The sequence below is a fragment of the Bactrocera oleae genome, chromosome 6 (assembly GCF_042242935.1).
Source record: "Bactrocera oleae isolate idBacOlea1 chromosome 6, idBacOlea1, whole genome shotgun sequence".
Lineage (NCBI taxonomy): Eukaryota > Metazoa > Arthropoda > Insecta > Diptera > Tephritidae > Bactrocera > Bactrocera oleae.
In genome coordinates, this window is record NC_091540.1 from 31,851,468 (window position 1) to 31,872,550 (window position 21,083).

The 21,083-nt window shown below is 33.9% G+C and overlaps 1 protein-coding gene across 5 annotated transcripts in view; it reads left to right on the forward strand.

Annotated features, from left to right (window-relative positions):
- Positions 1–21,083, forward strand: part of Sox21b (SRY-box transcription factor sox21b) — a 63,855-nt gene that overhangs the window by 38,126 nt on the left and 4,646 nt on the right. For all 5 annotated transcript variants that reach the window (XM_036374091.2, XM_036374092.2, XM_036374093.2 and 2 more), the window contains exons 5-7: positions 13,711–13,777; positions 13,935–14,062; positions 17,503–17,588. In XM_036374091.2, coding sequence (XP_036229984.1) covers positions 13,711–13,777; positions 13,935–14,062; positions 17,503–17,588 — 281 coding nt within the window. The remainder of the gene's footprint in view (positions 1–13,710; positions 13,778–13,934; positions 14,063–17,502; positions 17,589–21,083) is intronic.

Sequence of the window (21,083 nt, forward strand, 5' to 3'; positions counted from 1 at the left end):
ATATAAAGAATTGCAAAAGTAAAAGGGAAAACACCTGTCAACTGCACAGCAGGCGAATGACAGGCGCGACACAACACGAAATATTCCCGCCTTTTCAAAACCCAGAAAACACCTCGAACATGTACAGGCCAAATGCAACTCATTCCAACTTCTGCAAACGGAACAATTGAAGAGTTAATATAAACAGCGAGTCCTTAAGTGGGGATGATACACACGTCTACACCTATACACACATAGAATACAAGAAGCACAAACATTTCAATGCGTATTCAATGAAAATACAATTCCAATTGCGAACATATCAATTGTTCGATGAGTTGCCCCATGTCTTTGCTTCGGAAGTCTCTGGTGATTCGAACAGGACCAAGTTGGAAATAATGAGCTAAGCTTTCAAACTGTTTTGTACTTTTATTTTGCCCACGTGCAAATAATCTCACACACATTTTTGTTTATATATGTACATCCTTTTTAACTGACGCCGCTCATTTGCGGCGCTACATCTCATTGATTAACTCGATTCCATTGTGTTACATAAGTACTTGGTAGTAGTCCGTCTTCAGGCAATAATATATTTCTGATTTGCTAAATTCCCAATAATAACGATAATATCAATTATGTAGCATAATACATAAAAACGAATACTCGTACGTAAAGTTCTATTTAGCCCAAATGCACTCTTATATTGTTAATTGTTACTATTTTTATATTCTTGCTATCACTACAGAGTATAATAGTTTTGTTCACCTAACGGTTGTTTGCATCACCTCATACTAATCGAGTTAGATATAGGATTATATATACAGTACAATAATGATCAGGATGAAGGACGAGTTGAAATCCGGGTGATTGTCTGTCTGCCGTCCGTGCGTCTGTGCAAGCTGTAACTTATGTAAAAATTGAGATATCTTGACGAAACTCATCAGGTATTGTAGATGGGCGTAACCGGACCACTGCCACGCCATTGACATAACTAACCTCCACAATAAGATACAATACTATTATTTGGTACAACGAATAACATAAGGAAGGGGCACCTGCAGTTTTAAATTTTTTTAAAAAGTGGGTGTGGCCCCGCCCTCTAATAGGTTTATTGTGCATATCTGATAAACCTCTAAAGCTACAATAACCAAATTCACTCAGGCCAAACCTTTTAAACACCCCTACCGACAGTGTGCAAATGTGTGAAATCGTGAGGATAACCCCGCCCACGGTAACGGTCTTGTTAAAAATTACAAAATATGCGATAACTTAATAACTCAATAAATAAACAAGTCAAAGGCTTTGAATTTTTCATATAGTATGGTACTATTAAGCTTTATATTCGGAAATATTTTTTTAAGTAACATTATCCTGACATGTGTATATCACAGTGCAAAATTGAAAGAAATAGGATTATAACCACGCCTACTTCCCACATAACACACATTTAAATTCCATCTGATTCTTTCACTTTTCAGTATACAAATCAAGTACTAATGAATACATTTAAATAAAACTTAGGAAAAAGAGTGCCTTTTAGATATTATAAATAAATATATAAATTGTCAAAATCGGGCCATAACTGTTCAAGGCCCATTTACCGAAAATATGGACCCCAGTGTCCATGGTTGACTTTTGACTACATTTATCGTTCAATGTACGAGATATGTAATTGGAAATCGAAGAGAACCCTTATCTGAAAATATTATGTCTGTGTGTCAAAAATGGATTGAATCGTGTGTATAAGAGGCACCACTTTTAAAAAAATTTACTTGCTAAATTGTTAATTTCTTCTATAAATTTTGTAGTTCGAAAAAGATGGATAAAAGAGGAATATTTATAATGACATTATATAAATGTTTCGAATAAAAATTACTTTGAAATACGAAACCCCAATTGTCTTCAAAAAAATATTTTAATGATATATAGAAGAAAATCGATATATCAACTTTTTGGCCTATTTTTACCTCTCCCACAATTATAGCTCACCTGTCCATCATGGGGACGTGCCTGCCTCAAAGGAACATACGATTATTTATGGAGACATAATGCCCTTATATGTTAAAAATTTGTTAAAACTTTGTTATTTACATTTATAATATTCTTCGTAAACCAGGATTATCGAACGCACTGCACTCAGTTCTTAAAAAATATAGTTTAAAACGAGTAGGACTAGGGCTAAGTTCGGGTGTAACCGAACATTTTATACTCTTGTAACTTGCAAAAATCAGTGCCCGGAAAATTAGTTCAGGTATTAGTAAAAATTCATATCACAAATTATTCCAAAAGAATTAAACATCCATTATTCAAAGAAATCGTGAATAAATAACGATCACATTTTGTATCTTCTTGACTTATATTTAAGGCTATAAACTTAGACTTAATTTTCTTGCTATATTTTAATTCGCTTCAGCTAAAATTATATAAAAACACCTTCAAATGAGATATATGTATGTATGTGATATTAACTCGATCAAAGAGGCAAAATTTAATATATTGAGTTGATAATGAAAACAATGTCAACTGAAGGATCTGAATTCATTAAATTAGGAATATGAGGTATAGACCAAGGTATAGACCAACTTCATTCTAAGTCAGCGCATAACCAAATAATTTTTAAGAAAACTTGCCCTTTAATTTCATTAAAATATCACACATTTTGACCACCCTGAACGGTTAAAATACAAGTGAGAAGACGGAAATCATTTTATGGGGTATATTGGGAATATAGGGAGCTGATTGCATTAATTTTCACATTGCTCGAGGAAAACTCAAGAACATATTTTAAAGCAATTTTAAATATATATAACATTCACTGACCGACATATTCGGCATAGTACTTATTAGAATAACGAAAATCATTATAAGATGGGGAGTTGGCGGTAGTATTGACCCGATTTTATCTATTTTCGCCAATACCACATTCCGCTAATATGCTATAGACTAATAAAATGCTCCCTGTGTTTTATGAAGGTACCTCACATACCATCACCAATCAGATGGAGTAAAGTCAGGGAAGTATTGACCCGATTCAGTCTATTTCTGACTTATAGACATACTATTATTAGAAAAGGATCCGCTCTGAATTTCAATTATATATCTCACACAGTGAGTGATATTTTCGGTAAAAAGTCAACTATAACTACTGAAGTCCACATATTTGGTAAATAGGGACTTTACCAATTTTGGTTCGATTTGGATAATTTTCAATCACGCCCATCGTCAAATTTCGGCACCGGCTCCAATAAAGCCTTCTCGTTCCATCATGGATGTAAAATTGAATTTCTCTGACGCATTTAGTTATTGATTTATCGCACTTTTAGCATTTTTTAACAAAACCATTATGTGGGGAGTGGGCGGGTGGGATCTGCCCCGTGCTAATTTGGGTGACATAGCTTTATTCATTAGGAAGATATACCTATATATTAAACTTGTTAGAGGGCGTGCCCACGCCCACTGTTAAATCACGCCCATCTACGAATTCGTCCTAAACTTTTTGCCAAGGAACATGAGTACAAAGTTTCATTAAGATATCTCAATTTTTACTCAAGTTATATATAATATATATATATACTTGTAGCAACATGTTGCATCCGAAATAGGACGACAAAACCGTAAAATCCGTCTGATTCTTACCCTTTACAGTATACAAATCAAACATTAATAAAGTTAACAGAATAAGACTTTGCACAAATAGTGCCCTTAAGGTATTTCATCTTACGTCCAAAAACTGTCGAAATCGCACTATAACTTGTGCCAAAAGCAGGTCAACACTTCACTTAGCCCCCATATATCTAACATAATTTCATTTCAAACCTTCGGTTCACTTTATACCGCATCTATCGGTCAATATGTAAGAAATCTTAATGAAATTCAGAATGAATCATTTTCTAATAATAGTTTAACATCTTTCCTTAAATGAATGAAATCACGGCGATACTTTCCTTAGTTTGAGTTTTGCCAAAACCGGTGCAAATCCACCGTTGTTCGTAGCAAGTTGCAAGAGTATAAAATGTTTGGTTACACCAGAACTAAGCCCTTCCTTACTTTTTTCATTATTAACATTATATATCGCTTATTTTTTAACGAACATCACTAAACTCGATAAAGTTTCTGTTATAATTTCACAAAAATTATAGAGTATTCTTATGAAGCAGAACTGACCGAAAGTAGTATTAGTTATGGTGACATATATACGATATGTATCTACATATTTAGTTGCATAGATACAGATGTATTTAAGTAGTATATTGAACAGTGCTGCCTACGTCAATTTGACAGCCGGTTTCCTTTCTATATTATTCTTTGTCCGCCAGCTCGTCTGATTGACGCTATCAGTTTTTGTAAAATCTGTTTTCCAACAAAGCCAACCGCCTTGAATGGTAGCTTATTAATCGCAACAACAAATGAATGAAGTCACAAAACACTCGAGTATTATGTGACAACAAAAACGAACACAAAAAGCCAAAAACGCAGTGCAACACTAGCGTGCGAGACTCGCGTAAAAGTGGAAGTGGTGGCTCACAAACGCATACAAAACAGACATTTTTCAAAACTAAAGTACCAAAACAATCGAATTTTGCCACATTTCATAATAAACCCCAAAGAGCAACAAAAAACAAAATATATTACAAAAGTGAAATGACAAACTTTTGCACTTGAAAACTTTTTTGAATCGGCTTTTTTTTTGTTGTATTGCCGTTGCTGTGTGCTGTAGCTGCCATGTTTGCAATTTGCTTCCATATTTTGTTTGCTTTTTAGCATTTATTTTATTTTTATTTGTTAATTTTTCTTTTCATAAGTCTGAAAGTAGCGGTGGCAGCCGTCAGCTCATTATTAAATTTAAAAAAAGCAGCTTCAAAAGCAGATACAATAACAACAATTACGGGAACGAAAAACGAAGAGTGGCTGACAAAGACCGACGCATACTCGACAAAAAATGGCGGTGCGAATTTCCCTTTTTGTTCCGGAAGCCGCGCGTTGTCCCCGAGACGAAGTTCATAGAACAAATAATACATATATAAAAGTATGAAGTGTGCTTCGGAGCTCTTTACTTTTCATTATGCACCAGTTAGCCCCTCTCACGCCCCAAACCATGACACATTGCTCATTTATTGTAAAGCAATGGCAACTGTCATTAATTACTGTCTGGAAATTTTCATTTTTTATTTAATTCTATTGAAATTGAAACAAAAGTTTAATGAAATGTTTGTTCGAATTTGTTAAAATTTAAGTGAGCGGAGTATGCGGTTTTTCGTTAATCAACACTGCCGTGCTGATTCCTATTTTTCTGTATTTGTTTAGAATTTGTAGAAGGTGCTTACTACTAAAGTTGAAGTTTACATAGAATCTATTGGAAAATATTACAAAGACACACTCGTATTCTTCAAGATAATTCATCTCATTTATAAAAATAAAATTTAAATCGAAAATAATAAACAATTCATGTCCACTCTTTTTTAAAATTGTGCAGAATATTTTTGTTTAATTTACCTAAAGCTTAATAAATGGGAGATACATCTATGCTATAGAAATTATAAAGATATAGTTGTCTTCGATTCGTTAAAATCTTGGGAATAGCGAAACGAAAAAAATACTTGCCTAAATCGAATTGACTTGTATTAAGGATTTTATATCATCCAAGTGGTTATACCAAATCCATGAGATAGATCCATATATGTATTATATACTGATCTTATAGAATTCAACTAGATAACTATGTTGTCGTTATCATGTCTAAATTTCTAGACACTGAGCTTTTAATACAACAAAATTATGCTCAATAATTTATCGATTAAGCTGGACGGTACGACTATTCAAGAGTTTTCAAGAAAAATTTCAAAGATAAAATTTTAGTTTCACAAGGCAAAATTTTTAAAGCAGAGAGGCGAAAAGTCGGGACACGATTTCACCTCTTTCGGTTACCTGAAAACAAAAAAGGATATATTATCAATGAGCAAACATTTTATTATGATCTGAAGCATAAAAACTGAAATTTATTAAAAAATATGGCGGCTATTTAAAAAAATATCGATTTTTTTAGTAATTTTTAAATTTTTCGATTTTTAACAGTACAAATTCAAATTTTTGATTTCTTGTTAGTTAGCGCCATAGTAGAGTATTTAAAGAAATGCATGTCAAATTTTATGTAAATTGCTTGATAACATTTTTTGACAACCGCTTAGCAAAAAGTTGTTTCGAAAAGGAAGCGTTTAAGATTTTATGTTTTGACTTAATCGGCCGATTTGCCACGACACTAAAATTGCTATAGCTTTGAAACTAACTCCTTTTTAACGGAATATTTAAACTATCGAAATTCGATTTCTTACTATTTCATTACTAAAATATGTATACGGTTATTTCTGCCCTACATAAAGTTTCTGGAATGCATATTTGTTATTGGCAAATACAAAACAATTTTGGCAATTATTATCATTCCAAAACTGTGGGAAATAAAAATTCCAACTAGTTTGTGTCCATTGACAAAATATGTCTTAAATCCTTACGCGGATTCGACCTTAAGAGCTTGTAGTAAAAGTGTTCATATTAAATAACAATGCAATCAATTAGGCGATAATGGGGAGTATATAGGTATTTACATAAGTATTTAATATGAATTTGCGCATTTCCAATGAAATAAATTCCAGTTAACCACGTATGTACAAGTATTCCATATACATGACATGACGATTATGTAGCTGTCACATGCAATAATGGCTAACGCCAATTATGTAATGTAAGCAAGTATATGACGTGGCCAGACAAATCACTTCTGCATTATACGAAATTGTCAAGATACATTTATATTACCAAATGTAGTAGGCTAGAAAGGAACAACGAAAGATAATTTATTTCAAGACAAATACAATTTCCTTCATTCAGAAGCCACTTATATTGCTGCCCTTCCACCCATATATAAAGTAATACATACATATGTCTCATGCACACTTCACTAAGAAACATAATGACCCTTTTAGGCGACCAGGGCGAGAAGAATGAAAGCAGGACAATCTCGCAAAATGCGCAATTCCAGTTTTGACACCTTCATATTCCGAGAAAACGAATACTCATATACACTATTTGCCCACATAAATCGACATATACATACATATGTATTTGAAAATGATTATACACATATAACAATACTATCAACAATAGAACAATCATAATGTATATGAAGACCTGTCAACAGAACAAGACGTTAATAACGCTGCCAAAAACAACACACAACAAAAGCCTTCACAAAGCACATACACATGTTTGTACGTATGTATGTTGTTGAATTGGGATTATGGTAGTGAACTTCTTGATTGGCGCTCAAACTAATAACTGGCCTTATAATTGATGTGGAAAACAAATAGAAGACATCGACTGGTAGTCGAAGCTCAAGGCACCCATTTTAATACAATGCACTTACCACACATAATGTTTGGACAAATGGGGGCTCTCCACGCAAACAAGATCGGTGTATCGGACAAAAACCGGCCTCAATATTTGACAACTATTGCAACCTGTATATAGAACTCTAAACTCAAACACAGTTAGAAGCAATGGCAATAGAAACATATTTATAAAAACGAAAAAGTTAGTTTGAGCACAGCTTAGCGACCAAATGATACGGACATGCCAAGCATAACAACCATCCTAGTAGATGAGCTTTTACAACGAATAGATATATGTACACACCTTTGTCCATATCAGAGATTATAATACACTTTACACACCAGATACACTTTAGGCAGAGATGGCAAAGTTACATAAGTACTTACATATGGTATGTATATGTTTACTAGTATATACCATTAGCCATACCCAAGTAGCAAGGAATGCTGCTTGCAACATACCTACATATTGCAGACATATAATATTTGAACAGTAGCATTCATTACTCTAACCACAATGTCAATATCACCATTGTGACTGAAGCATTCACAGTTACACGTCAACTTTTCTCACATACCTACAATTCGTGTCAACACAGAGTTCAAAATTTTGCTTCACGGACCGTAAGTTTCTTTAAATGACCAGCTAGAGTTAAAGAAGAGTCTAACAGCTACTTTTACATTTTTTGCTATGTGTGCTTCATCTTCTGTTAGTATTGTGGGCTTTATCGTGTGGATAAGCTGAATCGATAGAACGCTCATAACTTCTGCGTTTGCAACATAATAGCCGAATGAATTGTGTGTGTCGTAAGAGTATAAGTAGCCAACTATTATTTGAAGAAGTACTAAAGCACAGTAAATAATAATGTTCTAAATGAATTGCGCAAATTTACTAATTAGACGTATATATGTTATTTTCTTCCCTTAAACATAGTTCATACCCTTGTTCCAAAAAGACTCGAGTAAAGGATTCTCCTTCTTTTAGATACTGCTAATTTATAGTTTCTATCAACACAATCCAGCAACTGCTAGGTGTTAAAGCTGTCCGATTACTTCCAATGTGTCCTTACTAGAGTAATTCTGGATTATTGATATACTTCAGTTAAAGGTACACATGTACTCTGATGGGCAATTAATTCTTTATCGATGGGTCTTTGAATTGAATTTCGATGTGAAATAACAGACATCAGTTTCGCTATTATTTTTACATGTAAGATTTTATACTCTTGGAACATGTTACTACAGAGTACAATAGTTTTGTCCACCTAACGATTGTTTGTATCACCTAAAACTAATCGATGAGATATATATATGGTTATATATATATATATATGTATATGTGATCATCCATTAATCTAAAAAAATTAAAGAAATCGGACAACAACCATGTCTGCTTTCCATATAACACAGTTTTATATTCCATCTGATTCTTTAACTTTTCAATATGCAAATCAAGCGCCAATGAATCGACCAGGATAAAACTTCGCACGAATAAATCCTGCGCTTATGATGACACGCATTATGACCAAAAATCGTCAAATTCGAACTAAACTGTACTGGCCCCTAGGTAGCGAATATGTGGAACCGAGTGATAATAGTTGACTTTTCACCGAAAATATCGGTCAATGTATGAGGTATACAATTAAAATTCAGTGAGGGTCCTTTCCTGATAATACTGTGACTGTATGTCAAAAATGGGTTGAATTGGGTCAATACTTCAATTAATTCCCCATATACTTAATATAAAGTCCGGGTGACTTTATACCGCATATATCGGCCAAAATGTGAGTTATCCGAAAAAAATTGATAATTGCTCATAACAGTGAATCTTTGTGCCTAAAATGGATAGAGTTGGGCAAAAACTTGACTTAGCATATATAAATAATATCAGGATTTTCGAACATCCGGCTCAATATGATTGGTAACGACATGTGAGGTACCTTAATAAAACCCAGGGAGCATTTTATTAGTATCTGGTATACTAACGGTATATAGTATTCGCAAAAATAGTTAGTCGATACTACCCCCAACTCCAATATACTACTTATAATGGTTTTCGCTATTTTGACAAGTTTTGTGCCGATTATGTCGGTTAGTGAGTACTATTATACTCTTGCAACATGTTGCTACAGAGTATAATAGTTTTGTTCACCCAAAAGTTGTTTGTATCATCTAAAACTAATCGAGTTAGATATAGACTTATATATATATAAATGATCAATGGGAAGAGACGAGTTGAAATTCGGGTGATTGTCTGTCTGTATGTTCGTCCGCCCATCTGTGCAAGCTGTAACTTGAGTAAAAATTGAGGTAACTTTATGAAACTTGGTACACATGTTTCTTGGTACCGTAAGACGTTTAGTGTAGCACATGGGCGAAATGGACCACTGCCACGCCCAAAAAACAAATAAATTGCCATAACTAAGCTCCAGAATAAGATACAAGACTGTTATTTGTTACACAGGATCACGTTAGGGAGTTAAATTTTTTTTTAATAAGTGGGCGTGGTCCGCCCCCTAATAGGTTAAATGTGCATATCTCCTAAAGCGTTAAAGCTATAATTACAAAATTCACTAAAACCAAAAGCTTTTAGCACTTCTATCGACAGTATAAAAATGGGTGAAATCGAGTGACAACCTCACCCACTCCCCATATAATGGTACTGTTAAAAACGAATAAAAGAGTGATAAATCAAGCAGACTTTATAGGAACCTCGTTCAAAATTAGACAATGGGCGTGGTCTGCTTAACCGATTTCAACCAAATTCGGTACGTAGCATTCTTTTCATATTTCTATGTTATAGCGTAAAAATAGTCGAAATCAGATTACAACCACGCCTATTTCCCATATAAGACCATTTAAATCCCAATCTGATTCTTTCACTTTCTACTATGCAAATCAACCAACAATGCATGGGGGTAAAACTTTGTGTGAATAATGCGTTTAAAGTATGCCACCATGTGACCACAAATTGTCAAAATCGAACCAAAACTGTTCAAGCCTCTAAGTACTGATTATGTGGACCCCAGTGCCTATAGTTGACTTTTTACCAAAAATATCGGACTATGTCAAAAAGATATATAGTTGAAATTCATCAAAATAGCTAAATAAAACTCCCGACAATAGTATGTTTTTGTGTCAAAAATTGTAATATGATTTTTGAACTTCCGAGTGACTTTATACCGCATATATCGGCCAATATGTGAGTTATCTCAATGAAATTGAGAAAACGTGTTTTAATAATAACAGTGTATCTTTGTCCCTAAAATGGATAAAATTGGGCGAAAACTTGACCTCGCCCAGATATAACTAATATCAGGATTTTCGAACATTCGTCTGACTTTAGTCCATATGATTGGTGATGGTATGTGAGGGCCCTTAATGAAACATAGGGAGCATTTTATTAGTATGTGGAATGTTAGTAGTATGTGGAATTGGATCACTGCGTCACAGCGACCATTCGAGGCGGCTGTTTCTCTGCTCATATCCCGACGAGGGAGATGTGGATGGGAAGAAGCCGCTGGAGAAGAGGCACGGTGAGCTTTTTCACGGATGATGAAATTAGGAGGGAAAGTTGGAGGGGGGTTTTCGGTAAAGAGCTCTCCGTCAATCTTAGCTTCAGGCTACCGGACCACTGTAGCGTTTTTCTGGCGGAAGAGGCTGAGATCAAGGTGGCGGTAGTAGTACTGCCACGAAGTGCAGCTTCGTTTAGTGAGGTGAGCATTCACTCCGACAGCAGAGCGGCAATACTAGCCCTTACTAATATAAAATTTGACAATTTGTTTCGCTCATAGTATTGAGAGCCGCAATCTTGTACTCTATCATTATTTTAATTGAACCAACTTTTTGTGTGGTAAGTAAATAACGTCCAATTGGAACCTCTCGGTCGATCTTCTACCGATTGTGAAAGTATTCCATTCCGTATAACTAATCCGGATTATATTTAATCAAAAGGAATGCACACTCACTAATTAACTTTGTGTCCATTTCCATCCATCCAACATCTTGAAAACGGAGGAATTGACAGTTTAAAAAAATGAGTTTTCCGTAGAGTACTATTCTATTATATATATGATCTTGCAACAAAAAATTAACATGTTTTTATTTTTTTCCGAACGCGTAACTATTATGATGAGCCACAATATGCAACCCTGTTAGGAATTGCATATGACTATGAACATATGTGTACCATTAAAATCATTAGCATTAGCTCTCCTCCAATTTCAATCTGCTTTCATTTCCTTTAGTACACACTTGTATATGTCGTTTTCCGTTATAATGCCTCGTTGAAATACATCAAGTAACTTTATAACATATTCAAGTACAAAATGTACCTACTCACATATCTATCTAGATTATACTACTATTTTACATAAATACTCTCATTTATACTTGTAAGTATGCATCTAGTACTTTGGGTGTCATTGTTCTCGACTGACAATGTACTTGTCGTTCCTTTGGATAACTCTACTTCAGCAACATACTGCTTTCAAAAGCATATGTCTGTAACTTCTAGTGTGAAAATATACATATATGTAAACACATATAACCTGGATACACTTATATTTAGGCAAGTATATATGTATTATATATATAAATATTTACTTAGAAGCAAATTCACGTGTATTAACATGCGCCTCGTGTCTACATATGTATATTCTGTATCCTGTTGAGCGTTTGTACACTTATTTACAAATTTCCCCATTTATTTCCGCACTCCAAAGCTTGCAAGCGCTTAATATACTATGCATATGTTTTTAAACCCACTCCGTTCCCGTCCAGTCTCCGTAAACCATGCCAAATCATTCAATTCAACGCCCACTCGACAAAACAGTGCAGGCCCTGAATATTGTCGTAACGTATGGTATATGTGCACACACATACACACTGGCTGTAAAATGAATATATTCTTAAATTCTAACATGACAGGGTGAATACTTTCTTTGCTGTTTTGTTTTCATTTTGATAATTATTTTCCATCGTCTCACAATAACTCGGTGTATGAATCTGGTACTGGAAACAGAAATGTTACCGGGCGGATACCTGCACTGGCTCCGGTTCTGGTATATCCTATTCACTTATGCAATTGTTTATGTGCGCACCGCATATCCCTATCACTCTTTTTCACTTTAGTCTGAACCCCTTTTAAAATTCTCATACCCATTATCAATTGTTGTGAGTTTTGCTAGTGAGCAAAATTCTGAGCAGTCATTATTTACAGCACAGTGGCACTTTTAACTGATTTGCCTTCACTGTTTAATACTCGTATATTCAGCCATTGATTCATTTATTCAATAGAATACATTCGTTTCTTGTTTGATCATTTCGTCTGCTGAGGAACATTAAAACGTCGCGTGTCCATAGCTTTGTATATTGTACATATTATTTCTTTTTTGGTAAGTAATTAGGCGGAGAAATGTTTGGTTATCTTCGCACTACTTGAATTACTTCAAGATGTGTATACATTTACGAGGAGTGTTCATAACAAGAATTTTCGTTTTTTGAAAAAAATATTTATTCATTCGACTACGCCTTCAAAATAGTCACCATTCCATATTATGCACTTATGGCAGAGCTTTTTCAATTGTCGAAACACTTATTAAACTCGATAAACACGACGGCCCTTTAAGGTTCTTTTTAATTTTTGTAAATAAAAAAAAGTTAAACCGGGCAATGGCTGGCTGACTGGAGGCTGGGGCATCGTTAGAGTATTGTTTTTGGCCAAGATTTCACGAACAAGCAAACATGTCTAACTTTGGTGGTTGCTACAGACAAAGTAATCAATAAAGCTAAAAACTTTGACAATTTGAAGAGTCCAACCCGTGAAAATATAAAATTTCCGTTGTTTTCTGAACACACCTCTTAGATATGTCCATGATAAAAGGCTACAATTATCGTCATAGGTTAAAATTCTGTCAGAGTTCAAGAATATAAAATTTGTGGATTCTTGGTTTTGACAGTCAATGTACACCCTATTTCTGTCACGAAAATCAACCCAGCATATTGTAATATTACAAACTGGTGTACCTTCAGAATTACACTAACTACACTATATGTAATGGACTGATGTAAAGACGTATCTGCGCTGCTCTCAATACCATGACAATTACAGATAAAAACTAGTCTTAGTTGCTAATAAACTTTTACTCAATTAATAAATGTAAAATGTAACCAGTTTTTAAAATACTGTATATATTGTACCAAATGTTTCGTTTTATTGTAGGTCACATTAAAAGCGAATGACTTTTTGACGAAGTTTATAATATAGAAGTCTTAACCGGCTTCATACTATTAATTCACATATTGTTCAATATTTTACTGTATTACCCTATTTTAATTTGCATTACAGGTGCCGAATGGAAACTTTTAACCGAAGATGAAAAACGCCCATTTATTGATGAAGCAAAGCGACTACGGTAATTTTTTGGTCCCAGGAACATTAAATCAGGCTCTAAAATTGCCTTGGCAATTATGTTAATGGAAAATTTACACACATATCTACTTATACTAATTCGTGAAATATTGAAGTTATTGCGGAAAATGTCTAAAATTTATCTATCCTATTAATTCCAGGGCAATGCACATGAAAGAACATCCCGACTACAAATATCGTCCCAGAAGAAAACCGAAAGCATTGCGACGAGATGGCTACCCTTACCCAATGCCATATCCATCAGTGCCCGTGGAAGCGTTACGTGCAGGTGAGTAAGCATGCCTTATAATGTAGAATTCTCATATCCTTCAATGTAGACACTAAAAGGAGTATTGTGGTACGTAGGATTTACGATCATTTTAATATGGAACTTAGCTCAACAGTTTTTAATGTGTAATTAAAATGCAAAGATTTTTCAGAAATTCCAAAACATACATACAAATTAGTCCATTTCGCAACAGGATAATTGCTGAAGCACAACTGAGTAGTTTTATATTTTCATTAACATACAAAGATAAGTGCTGTAAACTAAATCAAAATTTCCTTCAAACAAATATGGATTTGCATATAAGGTCTGCATTATATTGATCCGTACATATGTATGTACATATATTACATAATATAATACACCCACGAAGAACCGCCCTGCTTAGAAGTAGTTTGTCGGAAGTTCATTATTTGCAAAAAGACAAATTTCTAAATGACACGGACGATTGACAACAATGTCAAGAATCGCGTATCCCATTAATGTGCTGATGACATGTAATATATAGCGTCGTATGTGCATATACATACAAGTATATACATATAATAAGATGAACTATTATGTGAGCCACCCTCATAACTATATGCGTGCATGCATTGTAGTTATAAATTTTATTACAACAAAAACATATGCTTAGACTTGTTAAGTCATCAAGTTTAACTATGTACAAACATAAACGGAGTATTCCTCCTTCATGGCGATGCATCAGCAATAAAAACTTCAGACTATTTACCACACTCCATGATTGAGTTCCTCTCCCTTCTAAGGACTGCAGTGTATGATTTGCTTAGTTCACGATTTTATTACGCATTGGGCTGGAGCATCTGTTAAACGGTGAGGTTTTGAATTAGCGTTAATCAATCTGGCGTACTTTCCGTTAAGTTTGGAAATAAGCTATTGTGATGCAAACTGTCTACATGGAAGGTCTCAATAGACCTTAGGTCGTGGTGCAAGCCTCATTCATTATCTATCTACATGGTATGTGTATTTATATGCTGTTTTGAAACGGCTCTTTAAAATATAGCTATATTATACGACCGTATAATAGCTACTTAAAGTAGTTTTCAGGTACGCCCGCACACACTATTTGCCACCTTATAAATTTTTATACTCCCGCAATATTTTGCATAGCGCTATGGTGCCAGGAGAGGTGCAGTATCATTATACTCTTGCAACATATTGCTACGGAGTATAACATAACAGTTTTGTTCACCTAACGGTGTTTTGTATCACCTTACCCATTCAAGCTGTAACTTGAGTAAAAATTGAGATATTGTCATGAAATTTTGTACACGTGTTCCTTGGTGAAAAAAAACTTCGGACCACTGCCGAACACACCATTAATCAAAAACCTATACATTGCCATAACCCAAACCGGAAATTAAGATACAAAACTGTAATTTGTTACAACGAATCGCCATAACAGGATGCACCTGTGGTTTGAAAATTTTTAAAAAGTGGGAGTGACCCCTAATATATTTAATGCATATTTCTCCCAAACTATTCAGGATATATCACCAGCTGCACAGGACAAATCACTTTACCACCTCTTACAGTAGCGTGACATTAAGTAAAATCGAATGAAAGCCACGCCCACTACCCATATAACGGTTTTGTTAAAAACTACTTAAAGTGCAATAATTCAATAAGTAAATGCGTCAAAGACATTAAATTTTACACCTAGGATGGCACAAGAGGGCTTTATAGGAGCAGGAGGAGGTGCCCCGCCCACGGACCTACTAGACCAATTTGAACCAAATTTGGTATAATAAATTATTTTGAAATTTCCATGTCAAATTGCGAAAATGGACGAAATCGGATAAAAACAACGCCTACTTCGCATATAACACAATTTTAAATTCCATCTGATTCGTTCATTTTCCAGTAAACAACTCAAGAACTAATCAATAGGATAAAACTTTCCACGAATAGCGCCTTCGAGTTTTCCAAATACCACCTTGTGACTAAAAATTGTCAAATCTGACGAAAGCTTTTCAAGCCCCCAAATACCAGAAATGTGTACTCGCTGAATTTTTTGCCGAAAATATCGGTCAATTTGAGAGATATATAATTGAAATTAGGAGAAAATGTCTCCCTAATATTAGTTTGTCTATATTTCAAAAATGGGTTGAATCGGAACAGTATTTTTCTCAGCCCCCATATACCTAATAGAAAGATTTTTGAACTACCGGTTGACTTTATACCCGACCAATATGCGACTTATCTTAATTAAGTTGATTGAACGTGTTATCCCATAACAGTACATCTCTGTGCCCAAAATAGATAAAATCGGATGAAAACTTGCCCTAGACCCTATATATTGTAACTTATATCAGGATTGTCAAACATCCGGTTCACTGTATACCTTAATGAAACTAAAAGCGCATCTGCTTCTGTTAATAATATGTAGTAAAGCCAAAAATAAATAAAATCGAGTCAATACTACACCTATCTACCATATACCTAATGAAATATTTTCAAACTTCCTGGTGGCCTTATATCGTATACATCAGTCAATATGGAAGATATCTTAGAAAAATTAACTTAACGTATTATATATTTATACGTTGGATATACTTTAATTTAATGCCGAAAATATGTGAAATTATATTGTACTACATACATACATATAATAATTTCCGTGATTCTAACAAACAAATTATAATAATGACTTAACAGTATATATTAAAATTCTCATTTTCGGTTGGGTTTATATCATATATCTTATTAAAAGATAATTTTAATATAATTTTTCGCGGACACGGAGTCAAATATAGCAATACAACTTTGAACACACCTCGTATACTTTAAAACATTTTTATAATTTAACTTGCTATAACTATCAAAAAGTGCAGAAAGTATGTATGTTAATTTAATTCTTAAGAGCTCTACGAATATATTCTTATAAACGCCCTCGTTATATCATACATATGTACATATATTATTGTTCAATTCACTATGCAAACACGAGTTAGTGTTGTAGACGTAGTAGCTAAAAAATAGCACTTTAGACATTGTTTTCACACAACAACCTCTGTGAAGATTTCTAGACAACAACTGCACTTCAACTTCTTAAAACGAAATTATTGGTATGGCGCTTGTAATTATGCATAAAAATTACTTACAAAAAAAAAAGATTTTTACTATTCATTTATCTATACAAAAATTATATACTTTGAAGTTTGCCACCTCTTTTTAATTAAAAAACTAACTTGAAAAAATGTCTTCAAAGAGCTGAATCATAAAACAATTACATGAAGTCAGCAATTTAACCCTTTTTCATTTGACGAGTTAATTTTGATATAAAAATTATTAACAATGAATCAAATTTCAATTTTTATCTTCGTATTTTGAAGAGGATGGCAATTATTTTAAACAATATAGCAATAGCGCTACCAGCATTCTACAAATTATTCAAACGCTTTGTTATCCTATGTTTTCAGGTATAACGCCAGGGTATTTTGCGCCAGGGCCAGCAGCATATCACTTGGGCAGCCATCTGACACAGACCAATTCACCAGCATCACAGGTGAGTCATTACATACATACATCCATGTATATGTATATATATACAATATATTTATATGTATATTAAATCATATAAAAACAAAATATTATGTTTATATCTCGAGATAACAAGCCCCTATTGCCGTAATGCCCTCGAAAACAAATAGAGCCATTCCACATTGACTGTTATAGTCGTTTGGGTAGGGTAAGTAGAAAATTCCGAATTGTAAACGGTAAAGGAATGCGATGAACAAGGCGCCAACCAATCAACTCAAATGAATTTATAATCGACATTAACCGACTGTTTAACAACGGCACTGTTATTACGGTTACAGCGAACCAACCACCTCCGCTACGCACTGGAGATGACCCAAGTGAAGATTCACCTTGTGTGTTTGCTATTCAATTTAATCACATAATTACGGAACTTCCACATACTGACGCCTACTTTTCACTGCTGCCTATTATGTTCTTATACGAAAACTAAAACGATGAACGATGCCCAATGTGAAACTTATCATAACAAAGCCATCAAATATTCAACTGCACTGCACGCTGCCCTAAATTGCTCTAGGCCTATTCAACTGCAACTCAATGCATACCCGTAATCCTTTGAACTTTTTCACACCAATTTACAGCGGACATGGATTTATGTCAAGTCATCGTCAGCTTTGTTGTCAGGAATTTTTCATAGCTACAGCACACGCTATAGGTGGAGAGTAAGGGGAAACACAAGAGCCGAGAGATGGAGGGTATTGTATATATGTTTGTACCATGTGCCCTGCTGTCAGTCCGCAACGAACTTGCAATTATTCAATTATTGATTTCACAGGTCACATTGCCTTGCAAATAGTTTTATAAGGATATAATTTAGTAACCATGTAAAAAAGTCTCTAGAGGTGGTTATCTTCCTGAGAATTAGGGTAAGACAGCTATGGTTTTAGTCGTGACAATTACTTTTAATTATTAAGTATATACGCGTTTAAGGCTGGTTCCACATATCACTTAATAAAAACGACATGTGGGCGTTCTGTACTTAACATATTGAGCAGGGCCTTGTTGGTCTGTTGAGTGACGAGCGACAAATTACACCTGCTGCAATATGAGTGGAAAAATAAAACAAAATATATATGAAAAACATATTTGTTTAAATACATACGGTTACCATGTATTTTATCACTCATTAAAAAAGGTAAAAGGCTACTCTGGAAGTCTCGGCTTATATATTTTTTCATATCTTCGAAATGTATAGTCGGCGCTTTAAGTATAATACACCGCTCCACTTCTTTATATTGTATAATATACAATTTCATTAGAAGTTACTTTACTTAGTAATGGAGTATATATGTACCAATTTGGCAACTTTTCAATCCTTTACTTTCTTAGCTGCAATCCTTTTCTTAACGAGAATTTAACTTCTTTGCATCCCCCCAACTTATAACAACATCCTTAAGTATATACATCAACTCGCAACGCCCGCATATTTATCAATCTGATGTCAAGTTTCACTGCCCCCAACTTTTCAAGTCAGCCTACAACACCTCAACTATTCAAAACAACAACACAATCCAATACAATAAGTAAAAAAGTCATGGCACTTAATAGGTCGTTAATAATGCATACAAACGAAACAACTTCCACAAAGGGTTATAATATATATATCGACACATATACATATGTACGAGTTCTATATATACAATTAATAAAATTTTTAAGCTCAAATAAAGTTTCAAACGTTTTACATGACTGCAGATCAATCAGAAGTAAAGTGATTAATAAGCTCAAAATCGGGGAGATACAGTGAAATAAAGTAAGCGGATTCGAAAAACTAGTGCCGCAGTAATGTAGTAGGAAAAGGTGTGCACTACCATTACGCAGGATATACATATGTACATATGTCCAATCCCTGCTGCGACAATATCAATAGCGGATTCATATGTGCAGCCTGCAGGCTAATCGCCTCTATATTTTGATAGTTTAGTAAGCCATCAATACAATTTTTATCACTAAAATTCCTTCTATATAATTTGTGCTCCATCATACTCGTTAGGTCAACTTTTCATGTATGGTTAATACCTATACTTGAGAACTGAGGTAATATGATAAATCTAAAGAAAATTCCAATCATGTAGTACTTTTTTAAGGTACTGTACACGACAGTTTATTCTGGAGAAAAATATGTTGCTATTTTTATCTCGTCTCAAATCTGTTTCGGGACTTTATTACTCATTAAAAGAATCATCACAAATGATCTTTCATAAGTAAATGGAACTTCCTGATCCTTGATAAATTTTCATGAAACCTCCGCTCTCAAACTGAGTTCTACACTCCAATGAAACAAAGCCCAAACAGGGTTCACAATACACACATTTTGTACTTTCAGAGTAAACTAGCCAATTTCTGTCTTGAAACTCTGACTGTCACTGAAACAAAACAATATTGAGTTGAAAGTTTTGTTTTTTTTACGTACGAAATTACGAGTAACCTTCGTTCAGTTTGTAGATTTTGAAAATATACCTAATATAAACAAAAGAAATGTTTTGAATATAAATTTTTATTGTATCCATCAGTAATGTTATGATATACAATTTTTTTACAAAATCCAGGGAACACTTCGAAAAAATATAGTACACAGCCATAAAGATGGGCCCCAGAATATTAACATCCATAAGGATCAAAAATTTCAGTGTGCAATAATCAAAAGTGACGTTTCTGTTTTATTTTGAACTTGATGGGAGACGAAAATTTCTTATTTGTATCGTTTCTCTATATCAATCTCACTTTCTGCCGAACTCAATACCTCGATGCAACGTGTGTATACTTGTACATGAGGACCCCGTTTTGACTCACGTAGTAATACGATCGTGCTGTACTCGTGCTAACTATTTGAGTAAACACACTTACCGAATGATGGTGTCGTTTGTTCAGGCATAACAACGCAAATACGACTATGCCATTTCTTACAAAAAATTAAATATATAAGTGTAAGAATTTATCTATTTTCAAATTAACAAATTGCCTAACTTAATATTTTGTAAACAAATTTTTTTGTCAATTCGCAATCGTCGAAATATCAGTGATTCAATTAATTCAAACCAAAATACTATATATGTATGAGATGTTGAAGAAGTTGTCATTTAGTTAAAAAATAATCGATTATAATTAGTAGTTTCTTGGAAGATTTTGTTTTTTTAATAAGACAATTGCCGATTTATCAAATTATATGAAAATTAAACTTTGTTAGCGAATTTTATAATATTTAAGTTCATCGAGTAAAAAGTTTTATAATTATCAGAGAAAATATGGAAAAATTATTAAATTTCCAATATTATACAATATCGGTTCGATATTCATTTAGCATTAATATATACCATATTTAAAATTTGTTAAACTTTTCAATTTTGTCAAATGTTTCGAAAGTATTTGAAGTGTATATAATAATTTTTCTTTAAATTCTGCTCCCTATGGCATTAGCCTACTCAGCATGCAGGTAAATCCGCCACTAGACCATATTTAA